The 26,342-nt window shown below is 42.6% G+C and overlaps 1 protein-coding gene across 1 annotated transcript in view; it reads left to right on the forward strand.

Moving 5' to 3' along the window:
• Window positions 1-2,973: 2,973 nt before the first annotated feature.
• The window catches only part of SH3GL2 (SH3 domain containing GRB2 like 2, endophilin A1), a 208,807-nt gene continuing 185,438 nt past the window's right edge, over window positions 2,974-26,342 (forward strand). Inside the window, exon 1 of the mRNA XM_039475016.2 lies at window positions 2,974-3,201. Within this exon, the coding sequence (XP_039330950.1) occupies window positions 3,157-3,201 (45 nt within the window). The 5' untranslated portion in view covers window positions 2,974-3,156. The remainder of the gene's footprint in view (window positions 3,202-26,342) is intronic.

Here is a 26,342-nt window from a genome sequence, read left to right on the forward strand (position 1 = left end):
GTGTCTGGGGTATTTGTTTCTCTGTATTCAAGTAACAGTACATGTTCATAGGAAGATTTTTTTTTCAAATTACTGGTCTGAAAACCCCTTGGGATTCAAGGTCCAGCCCATACATGTCTTGATACCTCCCCTTCTCAATCCCAACATCTCCTGCCGTGCTGCTTGCTAGTTGGAGGAGCTTAACAAATTTCTTCAAAGGTGACATCTCAAAGGTCTTTATAGGCATAAATTGTGGACTTCAATATAAATGCTGGACTTAGATGAGGTATTTGTCCGTTTTCATGCTGCTAATAAGGAGGTACCCGAGACTGGACAATTTACAAAAGAAATTGGACTCACAGTTCCACATGGCTGGGGAAGCCTCACAATTATAGCAGAAGGTGACAGGCACATCTCACGTGGCAGCAGACAAGAGAAGAGAGCTTGTGCAGGGAAACTCCCGTTTTTAAAACCATCAGATCTCATGAGACTGATTCATTATCACAAGAACAGTGTAGGAAAGACCCACTACCATAATTCAATCACTCCCACTGGGTTCCTCTCAGGACACATGGGAATTGTTGAGACTTAAAATTCGGGATGAGGTTTGGGTGGAGACATGGCCAAATCAGATCAGATGAGATGCAGAGGATGCCTGGGAGACTGAACAATGGTTTCCAAAGGATATAATGTCCTTAAATAGTTTTTTCTCCCAAGGTAGTTTCTTTGAAGTTTAGCAGCATGAGACTTCTAAGTTGGTGGATGAAGAATCAGGGAAAGATAGAAACTGGCTTTTGTATAATGTAGGGCTCAGTTAAGTATTCAAAGTTCCAAGGAGGTGATTCAGGCCCCCATTTCATAACTTTCATGATTAGAGAGCAGCACTCATATCTATCCCAGGCCCTTCCACTTTGTAGATCAATTGCTCTATCTTTTGGTAGCTTCAACCAGGCCTATCTTATGAAATGTTCCATTGTTCATATCAGAGACGTGGTAGTAAAAATTAACTATAAAATACTGTTTTCTATTATGCAACTAGTGGGCACCTTTTTTTTTTTTTGAGATAAAGTTTTGCTTTTGTTGCCCAGGCTGGAGTGCAATGGTGCTATCTAGGCTCACCGCAACCTCTGTCTCCAGTGTTCAAGCGATTATCCTGCCTTAGCCTCTGGAGTAGCCGGAATTACAGGTATGCACCACCACACCCAGCTAATTTTGTACTTTTTAGTAGAGCTGGGGTTTCTCCACATTGGTTAGGCTGGTCTTGAACTCCTGACCTCAGGTGATCTGCCTGCTGTGGCCTCCCAAAGTGCTGGGATTACAGGCATGGGCCACTGTGCCCAGCTGGGCAAACTTTTAAAAATTGGAAACAGAGAGAAAAAGTTTATTCCTAACAACCAGAGCCTCAGTGAATTAACATTACTCAGGTTTCCTACTGATGCTACATGCCCATTGAATGTCAGCTGGGGACTCTGGCCTGCTTTAGTCTCACTCTGGATCCTGGCTGAAATACCACAGCTTTCTAAAATATTGTGGCAGAGGAAAAGAGAGCTTTGCATCTCATACCCACATCTCATGCCACTTCTGCAGAAGTGACAGTCACTTTTCCTCCTAAACCTCTAGTCAAAACCTGTAACCATACCTCCACTTAACAAGAGGTTTGGAAAGTGAAATTCTGCCAGGTAGGGAAAGGTATATGAACAGTGGTAAGGGCTACCACACCGGAGAATAGCTCGTTTCATTTGCCTCTCTCTGCAGCTGTGTCCCTAGTCCATGCGCTCTACTGCTCCAGTGCCCACCACTGCTTGACTCTGCCTTTGTGTTTGTCAGTTCACATCATCAAGAACGACCATGACTGGTAGCTCTACCGGATGGATAGAACCCTTTTGCATCAGATGTTCACTCTGTGCCTAAGCAGCAGTGTCTCAAAGAGTGGGGGTGGGTCTGTGGTTCCTGTCAGGCAGCAGGAGTTGTGGAGACATGAGTCCAGTATTTCTAGTATTCCCATTCTGCCTTGTTGTCTCTACCTATCCTTGGCAATTTCTTCTATCTTGACTTCTGTCCTTCTGGCTTCTCCTTCTTGTCACTGTGGTCCACATATGGGGACAGTGTCCAACTTCTTTCCCACCAGCTCCTCAGACTTAGAAAATTCAGACGTGGTTAAGTACCAGAGCACAGAAGGCATTTAGTGCTGCTCTGCTCCCAAGTCATCTGATTCTATCAGTTTCACTTTAGCCAGCCATACCTCCTTGGTTACATATGAAGTATCTGTATATAACTTAGTATCGTGCTTTTGCACATTATATTTTGATTTTTATCAGATCGGAAACCCTAAATTCACAAGCATTTGGTGTTAACCATAACTTGGTGTTAAACAAGTTCATATTTGGGCTTTTAAATTTCTGTAACCAGAGGACTAAATGCTATTTTTGTATTAAGACTTCTATTTATCTGTCCAGGCTTAAGGGCTCCTGTTCTTTTTAAGTTGTTAAATTGTATCAGATCGGAGGAAAAGTGTGTGTGGCTTTCCTAATGTATGATAGGGATATCGAAACCAGGGCAGAGAAATGTTTTCTGTGACCAACCAGGCAGAGCAAGGCACCAAAGGAGCAATGACTTAGTCCTTAGTCCAGATAGAAGGCCACTCCTTTTCAGGCTGAGGCTGCAGAGAGGCCGGGCTCAAAGGGCAGGAGGGCCGTCTGCAGGCAGCGCCGCCACGGCTACCTGGAAGCCCCGCAAGTCCCCCGAATTGTGCGGGTGCGTGGGCTAACAATCTGCAGCGACCCGTCCGCAGCCCGCGGGGACACAACCATCAGCCCCGGGACAGGAGGACGTCCTCGGCCCGCTGCCCAGGGATACGCCCGCGGGTGCCGCTGAGCCACAGCCCCGCAGCGGGCGCCCGCGCCCAGGTACCGCGCGCCACGGCACCTGCCCGGGCGTCTCCGCGCTTGGGGCGGGGCTTCCCGCGTCCCCTTTAAGAGGCCGCATCACCCGCCCTTGACGTCAGAGTGTCTCTCCGCACGAGCCCGTGCCCCGCTCGGCTCCGCGCCCTCGCGCCCACAGCTCCGGCGGCGGCACGACCAGCGGCGGCCAGGAGAGCGCGCCGCCCCGCCGGCTCTCCGGTCCCGCTCCGCCGCCGCCTCCCCGCGCACCGCAGCCGCCCGCGCGGCCTCCTGCACCATGTCGGTGGCCGGGCTCAAGAAGCAGTTCCACAAAGCCACTCAGGTAAGGAGCGCGGCAGGTGCGTCCCGCGCAGTCCGGGGCGAAGCTGCGGAGGGCGCGCTCGGCGCTGGCCGTCCGGCGGCAGCTCGGGGACCCCGGCACCGCGTCTCGCCCGCAGCGGCGGCGGCTCGGGGCATCCCCGCGCTGGGCGTCCGTCCTCGGTTCCCCGCCCCCGGCTCGGTGCGCGCTGCCCGTCCCCGGCGTCCCGCCTGGTAGCGCCGCCGGCCGCCCCCGCACCACCTCGCGCCCGCGCTGCGGGAAGGGGTCTGGGGCTGCATTGCTGCCGCGGCGCGCAGGTGCCCGGGCGGCGCGGCGGGAGATTATGTAAAGTCGCCTCTTCCCGGGTGACCTTGGGAGTCGGTGCGCCCGGCTGTCCCGGGATGTGTCGGCACGAGCGGTGGCCGGCGGTCTGCGCTCCTCTCTCTTCCCGGGTGGTCAGAACCCTCCTTCCCCGCCGCCCGCAGGCTCCAGAGGAATGGGAGGCTGGGGGCTTCTCTTAGGGCCCCGCGTACATTAACTTTTTCCTGGAGAACTCGGTCGTGAACTCCTCTGAGGCCAGGGCACGACCAGCAGTCTGAGGGTCTTAAATATTTCCCTTGGGTTTTGCAGCCTTAGGGTAACCAAATTGTTGAAGATTTAAAATCATCCTGTATTTTAAATAGTTTTTAATGCACCTTTGACATCTTAGATGTACCCATTGTTCTTTATGGGATTAGTACGCTGTGATTGCAATAAAACAAATTAACCTAGATTCTAACAATTAAAATCACTGGACTCCAAGAATTTTACATAGGGACAAATAAGCGAGTACTTATGCTGTGACCTATTTCTTACATAATGTGTTGTCATTACTAATTTTTTATCCTTCTGAAATAGGTTCAAATTTACGGGATCTCTAGCCAAGGGTTTTGATGGCTTACCTTGAAATGTTTTTCATAATTTAGTGTTAAATATTTTTTCATCTGTTAGCCTTAATTAATGAGCTTTCTCATAATTTCTCAGAAGTAATGAGGTTTTTCCTAGGCTACCACAATGGCAGCCCCGTTATAAACCACATCCAGAAAAGATGAGGGTTATGTTTTACAGAACCTTGGTTAACTTAGGGTGGCAGATGCAGCATGAAATTCACATCATGTGTGTGTGTTTGCACACGTGTGTATCATCTTCGTCCCCATAGACTTGCCTTTATAGAATCAATTATATCTGTCAACTTAGGTAATTAAGAAAAGTAAGACGTTCTGTAAAAATGTTTCTTAATGTCATTATTCTTGCTTTTCTATTATAATTGGAGTTTTCTGTGACCACTCCACCAGACATGTTTGTGAATGTAAGTGCTTTGTTTGTTGATGTAGTTTGGAAGGCTTCGAATAACTGTATATTTCAAGTTCTTTCACGTTCACAGAACCAAGCATGTGTGCTGCCCAGGAATTCTCTGGCATAACTTCTTCAATATTACTAACCTTTTTGATTTCTCTGCTGGTCACTTCTCTGTAGCATACTTGGACCCTGGATTTACCAACATGATATATTTTTTCCACTTTGATCCTAAAGATTTCTTTCGCAAAGCTTAGTGCCCTCAAAGGCAATTAGGAGTCTTGGCTTTGGAGTGGGAAGGGCTAAGGTTTGAATCCTGCCTCTGCTGCCTCTGACCTTGAGAGAGTTATTTAACTTCTGAATCTGTCCTTGTTAAGTGATGATGATATCCATTTCTCAGGGTTGAGGTGAAGAGAAATGAGCGTGTAGGACACATGTAAAAAGTGTCCAATAGATGATAGTTATTGACATTAAGTATAATTTTATTAGTATAAAATACTATCCTTTATGCTATGGAAGTTACCCAAGCTAGACCTTTTAGTTTTTCCAAAAATAGTCAGAGGGCTCCATTTCAGCTAAATCTTGAAGTTCCATGTAGCTCTAAAGTGTAGAAAAAATAATTTGAACTCTGTTAGGAAAGAACTTAAAAGATTGGAGAAGGTAAGCATGTGATGCGATATGGTTTCTATTTATCACACTGAATCCAAATGCGGAATCACCATCATTGTCTTTCTTTTACTGAAAAGCCTTTTATTTGAAAGGTGAAGTAGCATGTAATCTCTTATCCATAGCTTAGTGTGGCACACTCCTAGAAAGCCTAAGGCACAGCTAACTGTTCTTTGCCTATGTGTATATTTAGAAGAGTATGTAAAGCCTGTGTTATGGTTTGCATGTGACAAAAAAAATTAAAGAAATAGTCATGTCCTACTTTTGTAGCCATTTATTTCCATGCAGGTCCATGAACCTGATGTAATCTGCAGAGGAAACTTCAGACCCAGAATTACTTCCTTTTGAGAACTGACTTGCTGGGTGATATAGCCTAGGTTTATTTATTTATTTTTTGAGACAGAGTTTTGCTGTTGTCACCCAGGCTGGAGTGCAATGATGCCATCTCAGCTCACTGCAACCTCCACCTCCCGGGTTCAAGCAGTTCTCCTGCCTCAACCTCCAGAGTAGCTAGGATTACAGATGCCTACCACCATGTCCAGCAAATTTTTGTATTTTTAGTAGAGACAGCATTTAGCCATGTTAACCAGGCTGGTCCTGAACTCCTGACCTCAGGTGATATGCCCTCAGCCTCCCAAAGTGCTGGGATTACATTCGTGAGCCACCACACCCAGCCTGGTTTTATAAGTGGAAGGCGCCTGTTCAGGCAAAGGTTTCTTTCTATGGAATTGACCTGTTTTTGCTTGTGTTAGTAAGGGATGATATTTATATTAATAAAACAGTATACTTTACTGTTTGTACTTGGAGTTTCTGATTAAATGTGTCACAAATGTTGTCTTATATTTGAATTGATTATTTCTACCTTGTTGCTGACAGTTATTTTCAATATATTTACAATTTGAAGTTAAAAAAATGCTTGTGCCAAGTAAAACTTATTAGAGGAGAAAAATCCTTTTGGCATGAAAATATATAAATATAGCAAAAATTGATCCTCTTTTCATATACTTCATTACTTAATTGCTCATAAAGATATAATTTACTATATAATTAGCATAAAGTATTTTTTTTACTGCGATAAAGGGCAAATGTGTGTTACTCTACTTTTAGTGAGTTTTATTCATATTGAGATTTCATTTTACAAAAGTCATGTCAATTTTTTTTCATTTGTTTTAAACTGGCAGCAGCTTAGGTAAAAATAGCTGTTTCCAATGAATATGAAGCTTCTACAAAATCTGCACTTTAAAAAATTCACTCTTATCATGCATATGGTGTATACACATTTTGCTTTATAATAACATGTAAAAGTCTATTATAAAGTAAAATATATTAAGTCATTTTATGAGTGTGCTGGAACTGCTGTTACAATGTGCTACAAACTGAGTGGTTTCAACAACATAAATGTGTTGTCTCCCACTTCTTGAGATAAGCACGCTTGAAGTCTGAGACCCAGGTGCCAGTAGGGCCATGAGCCCTCTGAAGGTATGAGGTGGGATCTATTCCAGGCTTTCTTAGCTCTGGTGCTTTGTTGGTTATCTTTGGCCTTCCTTGGCTTGTAGATATGTCACTCTGCCTGCATGCTCACATGGCATTCTCCCTGTGTCTCTGAGTGTCCAAATTTCCTCATTTTATAAGGACCCCAATCACATAGGATTGGGCAAGCCCATCCCACTCCACTATCACTTCATCTTAAGGAATTATTATCTGTAATGCCCCTATTTCCAAGTAAGATTGCATTCTGAGCTATCGTAATTAGGACTTTAATATGAATTTTGGGAGGGGCACAGGTCAATCCATAGGTCAGTCATTATTTGCATAAAAAGATTAACCACCGTATTCTATATTTGATTCAGCATCTAAGAGGACAATTCAGTCTGTAAATAACATAGAATTTTCTATTACATTCGAAAAGATACACTTTCTTCTTTTTTAATGAGTTTGTTAGCGTATTGCTAAGGTCTGAATGTGTCCCCCTAAACTACGTATGTTGAAACTTGACTACCAATGACAGTATTGAGAGATGGGCCTTTAGGAGGTGATTAAGTCACAGGGGCTCTCATGATTAAGTCATGAATGGGATTAGTGCTCTCAAAAAAGGTTGAAGGGGTCACTCTGTCCCCTTCCACTGTGTGAGAGTTTAGCAACAAGGGAACATCTTTGAAGCATAGGGTGGGCCCTCACCAGGCACACAATCTGCTGGTGTCTTCATCTTGGACTTCCTAACCTCCCAGACTGTATTTATAAGTTACTCATTGTAAGGTATTTTATTAGTAGACCGAGACAGAAATATACCTATTATAAACTGCGTTTTGTGGTGTTTTTTAAAATGATAAAATTAATTTGGGTAGGCTGGGTTTCATGATACTGTCTGGTATGTGTTTATTTGTGACACTTGGATTCCTTAATGGGGAAAATTTCATTATGTTTGTGTTTCGTGTCCTTTTGTTTTACCTAATTTCCTCATTCAGAATGCTGTATTTTATATAACATAGATGCTTTGCTCGGGAGACCATTACGTAAATCATGCATTTGTTGATTTGGTGAGATGCGAAACTTAAAAGTATTGGATTAAATAGTTATGACTTTATCTCAGAGAGATTCTCAGTTTCTTAATTGCCTCTAAGCAGTCAACTCTTGGCTGCCTTTAAAATCTTGGCTGTGGCTTGTTGCTTGACCCAGGATTTCCACACCTGTACCCTTTCAGATTCTTAGCCAGTGTCTATAATAGGCTGCTAGGGGCCTATATATTTTATAAAATTGTAAGTCATGTTTTGTACATGCATTTTTCTGAGGGAGAATGTCGTTAGCCTATCACCAGCTTCTTAAATAAATCCCTAATTGCTGTCCCTCCCCTCAAAAAGTAAAAATATGGCAGAATGTGGTGGCTCATGCCTGTAATCCCAGCACTTTGGGAAGCTGGGTCAGGAGGATCCCTTGAGGTCAGGAGTTCAAAACCTGCTTGCCTAGTGTGGCAAAACCTTATCTCTACTAAAAATACAAAAAGATTAGCCAGATGTGGTGGCAGGTGCCTGTAATCCTAGCAACCCAGGATGCTGAGGCAGGAAAATCGCTTCAAAAAAAAAAAAAAAAAAAAAAAAAAGCCAGAAAACACTGCCTAGAGGTCCTGAGTATCCAAGCAAACCTCCATGGAACTGTGTGTTCTTCACAAGCATTACAGACAGCTTCTCCATATTCATCTATACTATCAACAATTCGACTCAGGATGGGGGAGGGAGATTAGGGCAGAGCAACTGCAACATCATGTTTGCAATTTAGAAGTTGTACTAAATGTAAAACCTTTTTGAGGCAGGAGGCAGAGGTTGCGGTGAGCTGAGATACTGCCACTGCACTCCAACTTGGGCAACAGAGTGAGAGTCTGTCTCAAGAAAAGAATTGATCATGTCATCAGGAGAAAATGGGTGTTTCTTACAATACCCTCACTCCAACAGTTCTGTTACTGGGCTTTAGGATCCGTAATCAAAATGCAGCCTTCTCTGCGTTAATTTTAGCAGCAATCAAATATAAAAAACCTTTCCAGAGGTGTCAGGATTGAATGAAGATAATGCTTGTAAGAGTGCCATGCTTGCATAATAAGGATCAATTTAACCATGTAAAACAAAATGTTATTAAAGAACTTTAAGTCATTGATATGATGATATACTAGCTCATGGGCCTATGGGGATATGAAAAGAAAGTGGTGATTGAAAATGATTTCCCTCTAGCCTGAGAGTCCTCTTGGTTGAAGTTTTTGTTGTTGAAACAAGTTATATTTTTGCAAGCTTTTTCCCCTATAGTGATTCTTTAATGTTTTAAATTGAGTTTATATGAATTTTTGTTTCAGTGTACTTGGAAAATTTTAAGTAGCCTGCAAATTAATTAGAAGTATGCTAGAAAATGGCAAGACTTGGTTGGGGCAAATGGTGACTGCTTTGAGGACAGATGACATTGTGGAAGGAAGAGGTTTAATATTCAGGGGAGGGGAGCTGAAGCTTGTAGAGCAGATTCCATTCTGCCAAGCCTCTTGTGCTGCACACAGAGTCTCAGGGCATCAAGCAACCCGGGCTTTCTTCAGAGGAGTAGCTTGAGGCAGAGGAGAGAGAAGGGTGGGACACACTGACAAATGAATCATGAGAATTAGGTGAGGAGATGGAGTTTAAGAACTGTTTCAGACTTCAAAGTGGCTACCTGGTGGGGCTTTCTAGGGATGAGCAGTCCTTCTGAATTTAAGGCCAGATAGGGAAGATACTAAGTGGGGAAGATGTCAGTGGATTTTTTTTTTTTTGAGATAGGCTTTTACTCTTGTTCAGGCTGGAGTGCAATGGCATGATCTTTGCTCACTGCAACATCTGCCTCCTGGGTTCAAGTGATTCTCCTGCCTCAGCCTCCCAATTATCTGAGATTACAGGCATGTGCCACTACGCCCAGCTAATTTTGTATTTTTAGTAGAGACAGGATTTCTCCACGTTGGTCAGGTTGGTCTCGAACTCGTGACTTAAGGTGATCTGCCCACCTTGGCCTCCCAAAGTGTTGGGATTACAGGCATGAGCCACTGCACCCAGGCAGAAGTTGGAGTTTTTGGCCTCCCTTTCCCCTTTTTGTTCTTTAATCCTTTGTACCTTATGCTGTATTCTTTTAGGTAATGGTCAGTGAGGTGTAGCCACAAGAGGGGACACAGAAGAAGCTCAAGAAAACAAAGTTTATTATACTCACAGGTCTTAGAATGGCGGAATCACTGTATAGGAGAATAGGAGGGGGCACATATTGGGTGGAGGTGATGGCCCTGAGAGCAGGATCAGCTAAGCAGTTGGGAAACAGGTGGGAGTGGAGAGAGCAAGGACTGTGGGCAAATTCCTTTACTAGTGATCTTGGTGCAGTTTGCAGGAAAAGGTGGGAGGGGGTTTCATTGGAGCATTTTGGTGCATGTGATGCGTTTGCATTGGTGCATTGGTAGGCCATGGTCAGAAGAAGGCAGAGAGGTGAACTTGTGGTGGGGACAACTTTATCACACTTGTGCACCTGGTTACTGGGGTGGGGTGTGCACAGTTAGTGTATGTGGGAATGAATGTTGAGACAGTAGGAGACAACATATGAAGCTTTGAAACTTGGTAATACAACCGTTCTCGGTGTTTTTGGTTTAGAATTTCTTTGTTTCCCTAAGCACTTAAGGAGCCCAAAAGCTTAAGAATGATGTACATGGTATGTGATGAATAATAAAGACTAAGAAGAGAGCTATAGCTATACTTATTAAAATACCGTGATTGTGAGACCCTGCCAAGTCTTTTGCATTGTACCGACAAAATGCTTTCATGCTGTACTAAATCATTAGCTGATGACAAATGCTTTAGGAAGTAACTTCATTATTTTTGAAGGTTTTACATTTAGTACAACTTCTCAATTGCAAATATGATGTTGTAGTTGCCATGCCCTAATCTCCCTCCCCCATCCCCTGAGTCAAATTGTAGATAGTATAGATGAATATGGAGAAGCTGTCTATTATACTGTGAAAAAACCACAGTTCCGTGGAGGTTTGCTGGATACTTAGGACACTGAAAGACCTCTAGGCAGTGTTTTCTGGCTTTTTTTGAATTTTTTATATGTATATATATATGAAATACCTTTTTTATAGTTGAAACTGACCTATTGTAATGCTAAGAGATACCTCAATATCAAGGTATGTATTAGTCTGTTCTTACGCTGCTAATAAAGACATACCCGAGACTGGGTAGTTTATAAAGGAAAGAGGCTTAATTGACTCACAGTTCTGCATGGCTGGGGAGGCCTCAGGAAACTTACAATCATAGTGGAAGGGGGATCAAACATGTTCTTTACATGATGGCAGCAAGAAGTACAGAGCGAAGTGGGGGAAAAGCCCCTTATAACACCATCAGATCTCATGAGAATTCACTCACTGTCACAAGAACAGCATGGAGGTACCTACCCCCATGATTCAATTACCTCCTACCAGCTCCCTCCCATGACACATGGGGATTATGGGAACTACAGTTTAAGATGAGATTTGGGTGGTGACACAGCCAAATTATATCACGGAATAATACTTGAACGAAACATAAAGCAGATAGTCAGCCTGTGTTTTTAAGTGTACAGGGTATCGGCTGGGCTCCATAGCTCATGCCTGCAATCCCAGCACTTTGGGAGGCCAAGGCAGGTGGATCACTTGGGGAGTTTGAACCAGCCTGGCCAACATGGCAAAACCCTGTCTCTACTAAAAAGATAAAAAATAGCCAGGCATGGTGGTTTGCATCTGTAATCTTAGCTACTCAGGAGGCTGAGGCAAGAGAATACCTTGAACCTGGGAGGTAGAGGCTGCAGTGAGCCGAGATCATGGTATTGCACTCCAGCCTGGACAACAGAGCAAGAGTGTCTCAAAAAAAAAAAAAAAAGTACAGAAAATAATGTCCATAGTGAACACTCCCAGTGAGGAAAGGAGAGAATGGGAGTCAGGACAGCTATTGTCCATAACAGTGATGGCATCCTGCAGGGGGACATTGTGAAGTCCCCTGCCCGGCAGCGGAGCAAGTTCCTTGGTTATACAATCTGGCTCTGCAATCTGGGAAGAACTCTTTTGTTCTTATACATATTTGGCCAGATCTAAGAAGGGCGAGAGGAAATGTGCCCCCTTTGGGAACTGCATAACTTTTTCAGTCAACTTCCTGTTTATTTAAATTTGAGGATTGTTTTACAGTCACAGGCTTTTAACTACTCATGATTGATTTGAGTAATGGAATTTCTTTAGAAACTTAATAGGTTTCTGGCCATGCACGGTGGCTTGCACCTATAATCCTGGCACTTTGGGAGGCTGAGGTGGGCTGAGGAGTTTGAGACCACCCTGGCCAACATGGCAAAGGCCCTTCTTTACTAAAACCACAAAAATTAGCCAGGCATGGTGGTGCATGCCTGTAGTTCCAGCTACTTGGGAGGCTGAGGCATGAGAATTTCTTGAACCTTGGAGGCAGAGGTTGCAGTGAGCCAGATTGCAACACCATACTGCAGCCTGGGCAGTAGCTTTTTTTTTTTTTTGAAGTGGTGCAAAGTACTTTTATTTTTACAATGAAAGCTCATCTACCAATCTGATAAAGGCCCTCCTTTAACTGGAGACAATTTGGGATGTTGCGAAACAAGGTTTGGGAAGCCCTTCTATGGATCGGCTTTGTCTCCAAGTCTGTCCCTGCCAGAAGCCATCAGAAGTCTCCGTCCCCCTGGGCTCGTGTGCTGCCCCCAGACTTGGCAGCAGGGATCTCTCCCTCCTAGTTCACAGTTCTCATTCCTACCCTCAGTGATGGAATTAGAGTTCCAGGCCCACGCGGTGAACGAGATTGTGAGTGTTCAGAGGGAATATGCAGTTTATGACCTGAAGACCCAAGTCCCACCCCATCAGGTGGTGCCCTGCTTCAAAGTGACGGTGAGTCCAGTCGGGAGGAGGCTGACAGAGGGCTGCTGGAGGCGGTGGCCGTGAGGAGGCAAGGCCAGAGGCTGGGCCCCATACCCCTGCTGCCCACCTCCCTCCTCTCCCTGCAAGGCCCTGGCTTTTTCCCCTTCCAGCTGAGCCTGAAGAACACTGCACTCAAGTCCATCATTGCTCTCTTGGTGCCTGCGGAGGCGCTGCTGTTGGCTGATGTGTGCAGGGGGCTGCTGCCCCTCTGGACCATCGAGCGCATTGCCTACAAGGTGACCTTGCTGCTGAGCTACCTGGTCTTCCACTCCTCCCTGGTGGAGACCCTGCCAAGCTCCTCCTCCTGCAACCCCCTGTCTCAGAAACAACAACACTGTCTCAGAAGCAGCAACAACAACAACAAGAAACAGAAAAACTTCAACTTAATCGGCTTCTGATATATGTTTTCTTCTTGTCAGTTTCATTTGCCAATTTCTATGATGGAAATTCTTTTTTAGACCTAATTTTAAACCAGTAGACTTGGCTATGTTACTCTGAACTTAGCACCTGGTACTCTGGCTTAACCAAGAAGTCTTAATGGTACTTTGTTGCTCAAAGTCCTTTTCATTTATATTTCCCGTTATTTGCTTCAGAGAATCAGGATGACCCTGGATGGGTTCTGCCATCTGTAGCACATGGTTTTCAAGGTTGCCAAAGGGAAAGAGTATGTTTTAACAAGCATGAGAGATATTCATAAGCCAGGCCTGGAAAGGAATGTAGTAGACAGAATGCTATGACTCTCAGTGACTCTTGGTCTTGTGTAGTCTCCTCCCCTTTGTGTGGGTACAACATTCAACTTGGAAAGATATCATTCCTGAGAGTTTAACTTTATAAGACAAAAGGGAAGACTAGATGATTGGATTTAATCTAATCCCATGAGTCCTGAAAAAGCAGGATATTTTCTCTGGCTGGTAGTGGAAGGAAAAAATCAGAGAGACTGGGAAGTGTGAGCAAGACTGGACGTGCTGTTGTTGCTTTAAAGAGGAAGAGGTCCTGTGAGTAGGAATGCAGGCAGCCTCTAGGAGCAGAGATCGGCTCTTGGATGACAGCCAGCAGGGAAAATAGGGACCTTCGACCCATAGCCTTAAAGAATTGGACTCTGCCACGAATCTGAGGGGAAGGGAATTTTCCCCCCAAGCTTCCAAATAATAGATCAGTCTAGGCAGTGCGTTGATTTTGGCCTTGTGAGGCCCTAAACAGGGAGCTCGAATAAGCTGGCCCTGACTTCTGGTTTATAGAATTATAAGATAATAAATGGGTATTGTTTATGTTTGGTTGGCTGGAACTTGTAACATGGTCCCTCTATGGCACACCCAAGAGAAAAGGAAGAAGGCAAGTGTAGCCTAGCTATGTGCCCAGGATGTAAAAGTGGGTTTTTGGTTAAAAAGCTAGCAGTTTTTCTTATTTCTTATGTCTATAATTAATTCATTGTGTGTCTGTTTATTAACTTATTGGAGAGCTTGTAAATGTATGTATATGTGCATGTCCATTTGCACATACACAACATATATATGCACGTATGGATTTTAAGAATTTTAAGTCTAGTTTGCTGAATAAGTCTTTTCTTATTACATAAGGCTCAATATGTTCCATGTGACTTTTGAGACAGTGTTTCACTCTGTCACCAAGGCTGGAGCGTAGTGGCTCAGTCACAGCCCACTGCAACCTCAATCTCCTGGGCCTGAGCAGTCCTCCCACCTCAGCCTCCAGAGTAGCTGGGACTGCAGGCATGTGCCAGTATACCTGGCCCATATGCCTTTTTATTATATTTTATAGGGTTTTTTTCCTACAGTGCTTGGGCTTTTTTTTTTTTTTCTTCCCACTCTTGTTGCCCAAGAGTGCAAATGCACTGTCTTGGCTCACAGCAACCTCTGCCTCCCGGGTTCAAGTGATTCTCCTGCCTCAGCCTCCTGAGTAGCTGGGATTACAGGCATGTGCCACTACACCCAGCCAATTTTGTAATTTTAGTAGAGATGGGGTTTCTTCATGTTGGTCAGGCTGGTCTCGAGCTCCTGACCTCAGGGATTCGCTTGCCTTGGTCTCCCTAAGTGCTGGGATTACAGGTGTGAGCCATCACCCCTGGCCTGACCATTTTGATATTTAGATGTTTTTCTTTCGTGAGGCACAAGTTTATTTCTGTGGCCCCTGATCAGGTGTTTTTTTTTTTTTTTCTTGGCTGATCAGTTTTAAACAGTGGCACTGTTAAGTACTTGCTAGGTAGCTTGTTAGCTTGGTGGGCTGATAGAACAGTGACAGCTTCACAAACCTTGGAATGGAGAGACTATAGATCTGCAAAGAAGTTTTTGAATTCTTAGTCTCTGACAGTGTGGCAGGGATTTCAGTGAGAGTAGAAGAGTTGGCTGTTAACCTTGCATCTGTTTTTGTGCTTAGGGAAGGCTGATGCCAACACAGACAGTGAAATGCCCTTACTTAGTACAGGCACATCAGATGGCTACGTGGTATTTTGAAGTTGTTCATTAAGCTGCTGAGGATTGCAGATTTGTGTAGCACACCTGAATTATGTTGTGGTATAAGCAGCAGGGGTGAGGGTGGTCGTGGGCCCCGTAGCATGTGGGCCATTTTCTGTGATGTGTTAGCCCTGTGTTCTTTGATGTGATTCATGGATCCTTAGCCCTGAATGGTTTTTTAGGTACACTGGCTAAAGGAAGTGCCAGACATAATTTGGAAAGCATGAGGTCTGGAACTCTGAGATATATTTTAGGGACGTGGTGTCAGTTGAACAGCTTGGTCAGGGAGAGAATATTGTGGCCTGGTTTTATGTCTGAGCAAGCTGAAGGGGAGGTGTCCTGTAGAAATTGATTACAGGGTGGACACACCTCTCACTTCCGTTGTCATTTTCTGCATGTACTGCTCACTGAGGTGACCCTAATGTGCTTCTTTCTGTTGAGTTAATGTTGTGTACAGTGGCTTGATAGTTGCATTTATACCATTCATTATTTTGCTGGTTAAGTGGCTGCATCTGGGCAAGAAGGACCTACAGACCCTTTGCTGTGGCCATTCCACATCATCATTGTCTAATACACTGGCTAAAGGAAGTGTTTTCTGGAGCTGTTCATCAATACCGTCGTTAAGAGTTTACTGATGAATATTGCTAGCCTGTTAACCAGAGATCTTCTACTTCCTGTGCTTAACTTTGCACTTGAGTTCTGTCTCCCGTTTCACTTTTTAATGAAGTTTAACAAACATAAAGTTGTTTCTTTTCCGTTCTCCTCATCCGTTATGCTTTATGTATTTTGGGCCCTTTGAAGCTCATAATTCTAAAATCTTTGGGTTTTTCACTCATTTGCCATTATAGTCATCTTGAATTCAGTCCAAATTTTCCAGAGATGTCTATAGTGCTCATCATCCCCGTGTTCTAGAAGCTCCTTTTTCCTGGCTCCAAGAAAAGCTAGAAAGATGTCATTCTTTACATGACTTAAATCGTTCAACAGGTATTTTTATGATCATTAAGATGTGTTTAATTTATTTTTGTTTTGTTTCTGAGACAGGGTCTCACTGTGTCGCAGTGGCGTGATCATGGCTCACTGCAGCCTCCTCCTCCTCCTAGGCCCAAGCCTCCCTCCTCAGCCTCCCAGGTAGCTGGGACTACAGGCTCACGTCACCACTCCTGGCTAATTTTTGTAGTTTTTGTAGAGACGGGGTCTTGCTATGTTGCCCAGGCTGGTATTACACTCCTGGACTCAAGCGATATGCCTGCCTCGGCCTCCCAAAGTGCTGGGATTATAGGCATGAGCCATTGCACCTGGCTAATGTTTAGTTCATTTTTTACAAGCTCTTTCAGCTACTTTCTGTGTTTGAAGACATACGGATTTAAAGCATTTTGATACATTTTCACCAAAATATTACCTTACATGAAAGGACATGTCTTAAACAGAAAACTTATCATAAAATCACTGTATCAATTGTTTTCCTTCGTCGATGACTATTACCTCCTCCACTTTTATGAAGCAGTGAGTTATTCTGATATTATGTGATATATACCAGTTTGCCCTTTATAATATCCAAACTACCTAAATGCTTAGTGTTGTCACCCCTCCTCCGCTTTCTAAAAAAGGACAACTGCTAAGAGGTAAATTTGCATTTACGCAGGAATGGGGGTTGCAACCTGGGTAGCAGTCAGTGAGAGGGGCACTGGAACTATTTGTAAGAACTTATTTAGATTCCATAAATTACTTGTCACATTATTTCATTGGTGTATTGAATAAAGAAGTCTTCAATCAGTAGTAGAAGGGTACATTTGTGTCAGTTAGTCAGGAAAAACCTTTATACAGAGTGTTTGTAAAGATTAGGATCAGTTTTACTTGTACTGTGTAGTGCTGAGAGCACGGTTGTTTGTGAAGTAATGTTTTCCACAGTTCCTTTTTGGGTTTCCAAGTTCATCAGCAGTTTAACATGCTGTAAGTAGCCCAAGATGGAATTACTGATGGAAAACCTGGAACATTACTAAGCTCATAATGTCCAATAAAACTGTGTCCAGTGGTTGTTGCTGTGTATGATTCAAGTGAATGTAGGCATTTTCTGTAGGATCTTTCCATGTGATTAAGGTGGAATAATTTGACTGTTTCCTAAGTATATCATTCAGTTATATCTTCTTGACATTTTGTCCATCTGTATTCATGTTTGCTGACTGCATTAGGATTTTCCAGCAAAACAGAACCAATATGATACCTAGATATATGAGACGAATTTATGATGGGAATTGGCTCATGTGATGGAGACTAAATCCTGCAGTATGCTTTTTACAAGGTGGAGAACCAGGAAAGCCGGTGGTGTAATACAGTCTTTAAGTCCAAAGGCCTGAGGACCTGGGGGCTGCTGGTGTAAGTCCCAAATCCGAGGGCTCAAGAATCTGGAGTTCTAAAGGCAAAGGGCAGGAGAAGATGCAAGTTTTGCTAAATAAGGAAGAGCAAGCTTTGCTTTTTGTTCTTCCCAGGCCCTCAAGTGATTGGATGGCAGCTGCTCTCAGGTCTTCCTTGCTCAGTCTACTGATTCAGATGCTGCTAATCTCTTCTGGAAACACCCTGGCGGACACACTCAGAAATATTTTACCAGCTATCTGGGTATCCCGTAACCCAGTTAAGTTGACACATAAAATTAATCATCACACTGACTCATTTTAAAATCATTGAATCACTTTCTTAAATGGAAAAATCACTATCAATCATCATACAAAACAAATTTAAGTCCTGGATACTTTTGCCTGAGTAAATCTGTGAGCTTGAGGTTTATTCTGCCATTGTTGAAACGAGATTAACAAACAAGTGGTAGATATCCTAACAATACCTTGAGATTTCCTCCTTCATTGAATTAGAATGGAAGAAGAATGAAATGAGTATTTTAATTTGGGGATTCAGTGTTCTTGAGGACGGTGATATTGTGAAATATGTATTTGGTCTCCCTGTTTCCTCACAGAAAAACATTTACAAAACCCGTGGGATCACCAGAGTGGTAACTGTCTTTTCTCTGTTATGAGATGACCAGTGGCTGGGGGCTCCTATAGCTTCAGGTTGGGGGCTTTTCACCAGAAAGACCAAGGTATGCTTCGAAGGTTGGGACTTCCAGCCCTGTCCTCCAGGATCCTTAGAGGGGAAAGGGGGTGAAGGTTAAGCAGATCACCAAAGGCTAGTGATTTACTCAGTCATGCCTATGTAATGAAGCCTCCATAAAAACTCAACATCACAGGGTTTGGGAGGGTTTTCAGACAGCTGAGCACATGGAGGTTCCCGAAGGAGGGTGTGCCTGAAGAGGGTATAGAAGCTCCAGGCTGCTTCTCCCATACCTTGACCCATGCTTCCTTCCATCTGGCTGTTCATCTGTATCCTTCGTAATACCTTTCTAATAAATGGCTAAACGTAAGTAAGTGTTTCCCTAAGTTCTGTAGGCTGCTCTGGCAGATTAATTGAGCCACAGCAGCGAGTTGTGGGAACCCTGATTTACAACTGGTAGGTCAGAAGCACAGGACTGTGTCTGTGACCGGCATCTGAAGCCAGTTGTGGGACTGAGCCCTCAACCTGTGGGATCTGATGCTATCTCCACGTAGTTTCAGAATTGAATTGAATTAGAGAATGCTCAGCTGGTGTCCAGTGGAGAATCATCTGCAGAATGGGTTGCTGGTAGGGAGGAATCCCCACACATTCTGGTGACCAGTGGTCACAGAAGTAGTCTGTGTTGGGTATTTTGAGATATATGTAAGAGAAACTGAGTTTGCTTTTTTGCTACATCCTTACAAGGACACAAGTCTGTACCAACTGTCTTGTTCAAAACATGCTCCTTCCCATACATAATTTGCCTATGGAAATGGTTGACTTTTTTCTGACCACTAAGGTTTTCTGCCCATAATGCGGTATTTAATTATATTTTAGAAAAAGGAAGGTCATTTTTTAGAGCAACAATGAGTCATCTGTTCTGTGCCTGATGTTCAGAAAGGAGGTAGACATGTTATTTAAGAGAAGCTCTTGAGACAGTTTGGAAAATGGTGCAACACCATCCATCATCAGACTGTGTAGCACAAGATCAATAAGAGCCCAGAATTAGAAGCTCAGAGACTTCAGATCTCCTAGTTTTTCCATTCTGAGCACTTGTGAGACCCCAGACCAGTCACTGGTCACTTGCTATGTAAAAATGAAGAACGGCTGAGTAGCAAAAGCATCCTAAAAATGGTTGAAGTGACTAATGAGATTAAGATTTGCAGCATACAACTAAAAAATAAAATGTACAAAACCCAGCCTTGGCAATGGTACAGAGCCAAATGGCACTGTATTTCCTGCAGGTTCTTCTTTCTGGGATCCAGTTAGGCAATATGTGTCAATATGCAGATTCCCTTTGATTAAGGCACTTCTTGGAATTTATCACAAGTAGGATAATTGGGGATGTGCAAGGATGTATTGCCAAAATGTATTACTGTGTTAATGGTAGTGAAATATTAGTCCAGTCATATGATGGAGTTCTGTTAGGCAAATGATGTGATCTATATTCATATGGCAACCTTTCCTTGACATGCTTAGGGTTGGGGGACAGATTCTGGCCAGGTATTTGTAGCATGAATCCATATGTAAAATTGTGGGCATGGCCTGTGTATGTACTTGTGGATGGGTGGTGATTTGGAACTAGGGTCACAATGTTAGTAATTATCTCTAGATGTGACCTTTCAAACGTTTTCTTTTTCTTAAAAATTTTTTGATGTTGTTTCCTTTAAAAAATATAAACACAGAACATACACCTATTGATAATAAACCTATCCAGGAAATGGTAGTAAATATCTAGGACTGTGTATCTTTTTTCTTTCTAATCTGAACAGTTATTTTGCTTATGAAATAAAAAATTAGGACATTCTGTCATTTTATGTTTAAATTCTTATAATACTTATTTTGGGTTACTATACATGCTCTCCCTGCGTTTGGCTTTCCTAGCCACTGTAGTAGGGATGTTTGAAACATTCAGGGTACCGAACAGCAGTTTAAACACAAAAAAAGTCCATGGGTGCAGAAGTATTTTCATTAAAATTTCATGAATGCTTGTGTTTATTCTACAGCACAAAGCCTTCCTGGATGACCTGGATCAATGTTTGATAGAAACACAGCCTCTTAAGCATCAGTGTTCTTAAAATCTTTGGTTATTAATTAAATGTCCTATGTTCGTCAGCCTTAAAAGATAGAGAAACTAAGACAAAGGAGAAATGCTAAAGTGACTTTTGTGCAGGCTGGAGCATCTTGTGTAGCACAAGATCAATAAGAGCCCAGAATTAGAAGCTCAGAGACTTCAGATCTCCTAGTTTTTCCATTCTGAGCACTTGTGAGACCCCAGACCAGTCACTGGTCACTTGCTCTCAACCTCTTCCTCCTCACACGGCATTTTCTCAGTTGCACAGCTGAGGTAATATGGTCTTGGGCATGGTTTTAGGTTCTGACATTTTATGCTTCTGGTCTCATTCCCCTCTGGTTCATTATCTAGTATGGCTATAGTGAACTTTCTAAAGAGCAAATCTAGCATTGTTCTTCTGCTTAAAATTCTTCAGTGGCTCCTTATGGCTCCCAGGATAAGTCCTTTCAAGGTCCTGTTGAGAAGTCTGAAGTGTCATCTGTGTCCTGGCCAGTGACCTACTCTCACACCCTGTATGTGCTCTGAGCTGTGGCTGTGTTAGTTACCCTGACGTCTCGCTGTTCTCCCACACAGTGCTCCCTGGCTTTCAAGCATTTGCACCATGCTGTTCCCTCTCTGTGGAAATTCCCTTCCTTCCACTTTGTATTTGATTAATCTCTACTTTAAGTTATCAGCTTGATATTTTCTCAGAAAGGTTACCCTTCCCTCATTTAGTGTGAGTTAAAGGTCCTTCCATGTGCAATGAAAATTGCCTGTTGTGGGAGGGGAACAACACACGCTAGGGCCTGTGGGGGGGCGGGGAGCAAGGGGAGGGAGAGCGTTAGGACAAATAGCTAATGCATTTGGGGCTTAAAACCTAGGTGATGGGTTCACAGGTGGAGCAAACCACCATGGCATATGTATACCTATGTAACAGACGTGCATGTTCTGCGCAGGTATTCTGGAACTTAAAGTAAAAGAAAAAAGAAAAAAACAAAATTACCTGTTGTATCTCTGAAGTGTAGTGCTTGGTATAAAGAGAGGGAGCCTGCCTTTCTATAATTCATTATGTTCCCAGTTCCTAGCCTGTAGTGGGCATTTAATTGATAATTATTGAATGAATAATTCAATAATATCCTGTTTCTTCCTATTTATCCTCATGTATATTTAAAGAGGGTGTCCTATGCACATATTTTTGATGTATTTATTTCTGCTTAAAATACATCACATATTTCTAAAAGTTAATGTAGAACTTAAAACACACCCTAATAAAATTGTAAGTTTGAAAGTTTAAAAAAAACTTCCTTCATTATGAAAATGGCTAGCATGCCTCGGCACTATTTTAACTCATGTATTACTCACAGCAACCCGGTGAGCATTATTATATCCCCATTTTGCAGATGAGGAAATGGAAGCACGGAGGTGAAGTAAGTTGCCCAAGCTTATACAGCTTCAGTGGCAGAGTCAGGATTGAAACCAGACCACTTCATTTCAGAGCCAGTAACTGCCCGTAGTTTTTAGCCATGAATCCTGTTGTCACCTTAACACATCAAACCAAGATATATCTAAAAGCTCTTAGTAATCACTAAGACGAAGATATGAAGACTTTAGTAGAAGAATTAGACAAGAATATGGAAAGGCAGTATTTGAAAGAACAAGTGGCCAAGATACGAATGCAAAAATTAAGGAAATCAAACAGCAATATCTGACATTTTTCACTGTTTATATTGGCAGAGATGAAAAGGATAATAACATTCTGGGTTAGCAAGAGCATAAGAACATGGGTCCTCATTTATGATGGAAGTCTAAACTGTCAAAACACTTCCGGAGATCAGTAGTTCTCTTCCCTGTAATTCTGTTTTTAGGGAACTATTCACAGACAATAAATGTATATGTATGTACAACTTATGTACAAGATTGTTTACTGTAGTAGTTATTGTGATGAAAAATGGGAAACAACTTAAATAAGGGATAAGGAAGTAATATGTCAGTATTATGAGATCTCTACAGCTATTTTATCCATAAGGCAATATTTATTGTAGTAGGGAAATATGAGTATTGCTCAAATGAAAAAAGCTTTCCATGAAGCAGATATGCTATATGTAATAAGCCCAATATTGTAAAAATACAGCTATGATAGTAGCTAAAATGCACTGAGAATTTATAGACAAGGCCCTATGCTATGTCGCTATAATAAGATTGTTTATTTATTTATTTTATTTTTTTGAGAGGGAGTCTCACTGCTGTTACCCAGACTGGAGTGTAGTGGCACGATCTCTGCTCACTGCAACTTCCACCCGCTAGGTTCAAGCGATTCTTCTGCCTCAGCCTCTTGCGTAGCTGGGATTACAGGTGCCTGCCACTGTGCTTGGCTAATTTTTGTATTTTTAGGAGAGATGGCTTTCACCATATTGGCCAGGCCAGTCTTGAGCTCCTGACCTCGTGATCTACTCACCTCGGCCTCCCAAACAATAAGATGATTTTTTAAATGAACATTTGAACAGTGATTATTCCTGGTCATTGGGTTTATGGGTGAGCAGTTAGTGTTTCTACCTTTTCTTTCTTATCTTTGGTAATTTGATCTATTACAAAATTATCTTTCCACTCCATCATCTTTACTTGTAACCCCACTTTCTTAGGATAAATTGAAAACAAGGAATCTAATAATTTTAGGAGTCATAATGGGGACTAGGAGCAAACCCAGTTTCTAGCCAAGTTCTAGAACAGGCGTCCCCAAACTTTTTACACAGGGGGCCAGTTCACTGCCCCTCAGACCGTTGGAGGACCGCCACATACTGTGCTCCGCTCACTGACCACCATTGAAAGAGGTGCCGGTTCCTGAAGTGCGGCAGGGGGCCAGATAAATGGCCTCAGGGGGCCGCATGCGGCCTGCAGGCCGTAGTTTGGGGACGCCTGTTCTAGAACTATAAATAGATGTCAGTTTGCTTCATTAGCCATCTAGCTTAAAACTATTGGAACACCTGCCTTGTCCTCCACAGATCCCTGAATTCAGTTGTGCTGCTTGGGTTTCTTCTGAATGCATGGCTACCTTTCCAGTTTCACCAAGGAGAAGTGTAGAAACATTATAAATAAACAGCTACTAATAACTTCTGCTGGCATTTATTTTAAATGAATTTTTTTTTTTCGTTCCCTAGTCTTATCCGTAGGAAAAATAGTGTCATGGCGTTGACACAGTGTTTTTGTAAAGGGAAGGAGGGCAGCTAAGACATGTATAGTGTGGAGGAGTATACCTGTAAGATGTTCTTGACAATTTGGTGTGAGCTGCTCAGCCTCATTCTCCAACCCTTAGGCCGGAGTCTCCTGGGCATCTGACACTTCTTAGATTCTCAGCAAAAAAACCTGTAGGCAGTGCCATTCTAGCAAAAAAGAATGAAACGAGGGGGTGATACCTGTGATAGGAGACATTCCCAGTGATCCCCTTTGAACTTGAATGCAGAACATTGTTAATAGCCTCTGGTAGGCTTCTGTTTTGAAGACAGAAAATACAAAGTTTAGGAAACTGTAAATGGTAAAATAATATACTCTTCTCACCAACCCAAACAAAATAGATCAAAATGGAAAAAAAAAAAAAACCCAAAAACACTACCATGAAACACAGCCTGAGTAATGAGATGGGCAGGCCACAGTTGCCTATCTCCCAGAGAGGACACGTCTGGAAAGATCCACTGGTGTGCTGAGGGTGGCGGATTGCTGGGCACAAGCATACCTTAATGGATGACCTGGCTTTCTCTGGGGCCTGCCACTCTTTGTTGGCTTCAATGGCAAGTGCTTTGACCTCTGAGTCAAATAATTTATGTGAAATCATTTATAGAGAACAGCTTGCTTTTCTAGCCTTTGCAGCATCTTGTGATGTTTCTAGGGACAATATTAACTTCTAAGTTGAGAAACAGTTGAGACTTTGCCTTAAGAGACTTGTTTTCTTGTGTAGTGATCTGCTGAAGTGTATACCAAATTGATGCTTTTATTTGCTGCAAAACTTCAGGCATTGGTCTTTTTAAAGTGGTTTTAGATCTCAACATTTAAAAATAATAAATCACTATGTAACAATGATTTTTGAATGAAGGTAGAAGTAGCGTAATGGAACTTTGTTACACATGTATTCTGTATTATGTGCTTCTTAGGTGGTTCTCTTAAGAGTGAGGGTTTTACAAGAGACTTATTTCACAGTTGGACATTGCTTATAGAAAGGGAGGTGTGAGTTTGTTTGATTTCTATGTTTTTCTTTTCAGATTATGGAACTATCCATTAATAAGCTACTCTATAAATTATTTTGATTTAAAAACTCTCCTTGGAGAGTTGCAAGGGCCTGCCTGATCTGACCCTGGCCTCTCCACGTTGGGTTAGGGCCAGTTTGCTGCTCTCTATGCTCTGGTCATCCATGTTTCTTACAAACAGTAGGCATTTGTCAATTACCTGCCAGTCTCTGTGCTGAGTTTTAGGTATAGGGAGATGCGTAAAATACTCATTCCCTGCCCCTTGGAACTGGCAGTGCAGTGTGGGAAAGAGACCCGTAAACATATAATTAGAATTTGTCACAAGTACAACCAAGAACAGTGCTAGGGCACCCTCACATGGAGGTCATACCTGACATGTTGTGGAGAGAGGCCGTGTTCTTTTCAGTATGTAGAAAGGTTAAGGTTGTTTATGAGGTACAGCTGGGGAAGCGCTTACCAGCTTCATTTGAAAAGTGAACAGGGTACTGCTATTTGCACATAAAAAAAGAGCAGATGATGGTGGCACAGACACTTTACATTCATATGCAGAGGGGATAGCTTTGAGGAAAAAGAACTGCTTCTCATGTCTTACCAAAGCTGGGGTTATGGAACATCTCCAGCTGGAATAGTTTCTGTTAAATAAGACTGTATGATATGATTTACATTATTATCTTTCTTACCAAAGACCGTAACTGTGTCTCACAGAAGTGTGTGATCATGCAGTGTTTCCCTGAGGATGTGTCTTTAAACTGAGAAATTGAGGGTTAGAAGAAACCAGCCCTTTGCGGAGTTGCTGGTGGAGGGATCTGAGCCCAGTCTCCCACCTGCCCACTTCATGTCATCCTGGGGCTAGTTCACTTCCACCCATCCTTATAGACCTTAATTCAGATGTTACTTATTGGAACCCCTTTCTCTGACCTACTAGGTTGGATCAGGTTCCTTTTATTACACTCACCATGGTTTGTGATTGTGTATTAATTTTACGGCCATTTGATTAAATGCCTGTCTCCTTCAGTTGGTCTCTAAATTTCTGAAGGGAGGGATCAAGTCTCTGTTGATCTCCTGGGATAGTTACCATTATGTCCATTTTACTGATGAAGAAACTAAGGCACAGAGAAGTGTAGTGCCTCATCCAAAATAATAGACAGTATTAATGGTGGAGGCAGAGTTTGACACTGGCAGTCTATCCTTTCGATGTTGGAATAGACTTTAAATGAATCGTTTAATAATTTAGTCAGTCAATGCAACAAAATGAAAGTCCAGAAGTAAGTGGTACATTGTGGTGATTTGGTACACAATAAAGGCAATATTTAAAATCACTGTAAAAAATAGATTATTTAGTAAATGGCATTTGGATAGTTAGCTATCCATTTGAGAAATAAACTTGAATCCTTGTTGTCACACCTTATAATAAATTTTCAGTAGTTGGAAAATATGAAGGTAAAAGACTGTAAAAGGAAGATATGGTTTCTTTGGAGCTGGAGAATATTTTCTAAACATAACATATCATGCAGAGACTATGCACTATGGATGAAGTCTGGTGAATTTTTGCTATGTAAAAATGAAGAACGGCTGAGTAGCAAAAGCATCCTAAAAATGGTTGAAGTGACTAATGAGATTAAGATTTGCAGCATACAACTAAAAAATAAAATGTACAAAACCCAGCCTTGGCAATGGTACAGAGCCAAATGGCACTGTATTTCCTGCAGGTTCTTCTTTCTGGGATCCAGTTAGGCAATATGTGTCAATATGCAGATTCCCTTTGATTAAGGCACTTCTTGGAATTTATCACAAGTAGGATAATTGGGGATGTGCAAGGATGTATTGTCAAAATGTATTACTGTGTTAATGGTAGTGAAATATTAGTCCAGTCATATGATGGA

The sequence above is a fragment of the Saimiri boliviensis genome, chromosome 2, assembly GCF_048565385.1.
Source record: "Saimiri boliviensis isolate mSaiBol1 chromosome 2, mSaiBol1.pri, whole genome shotgun sequence".
In the NCBI taxonomy this organism is placed as follows: domain Eukaryota; kingdom Metazoa; phylum Chordata; class Mammalia; order Primates; family Cebidae; genus Saimiri; species Saimiri boliviensis.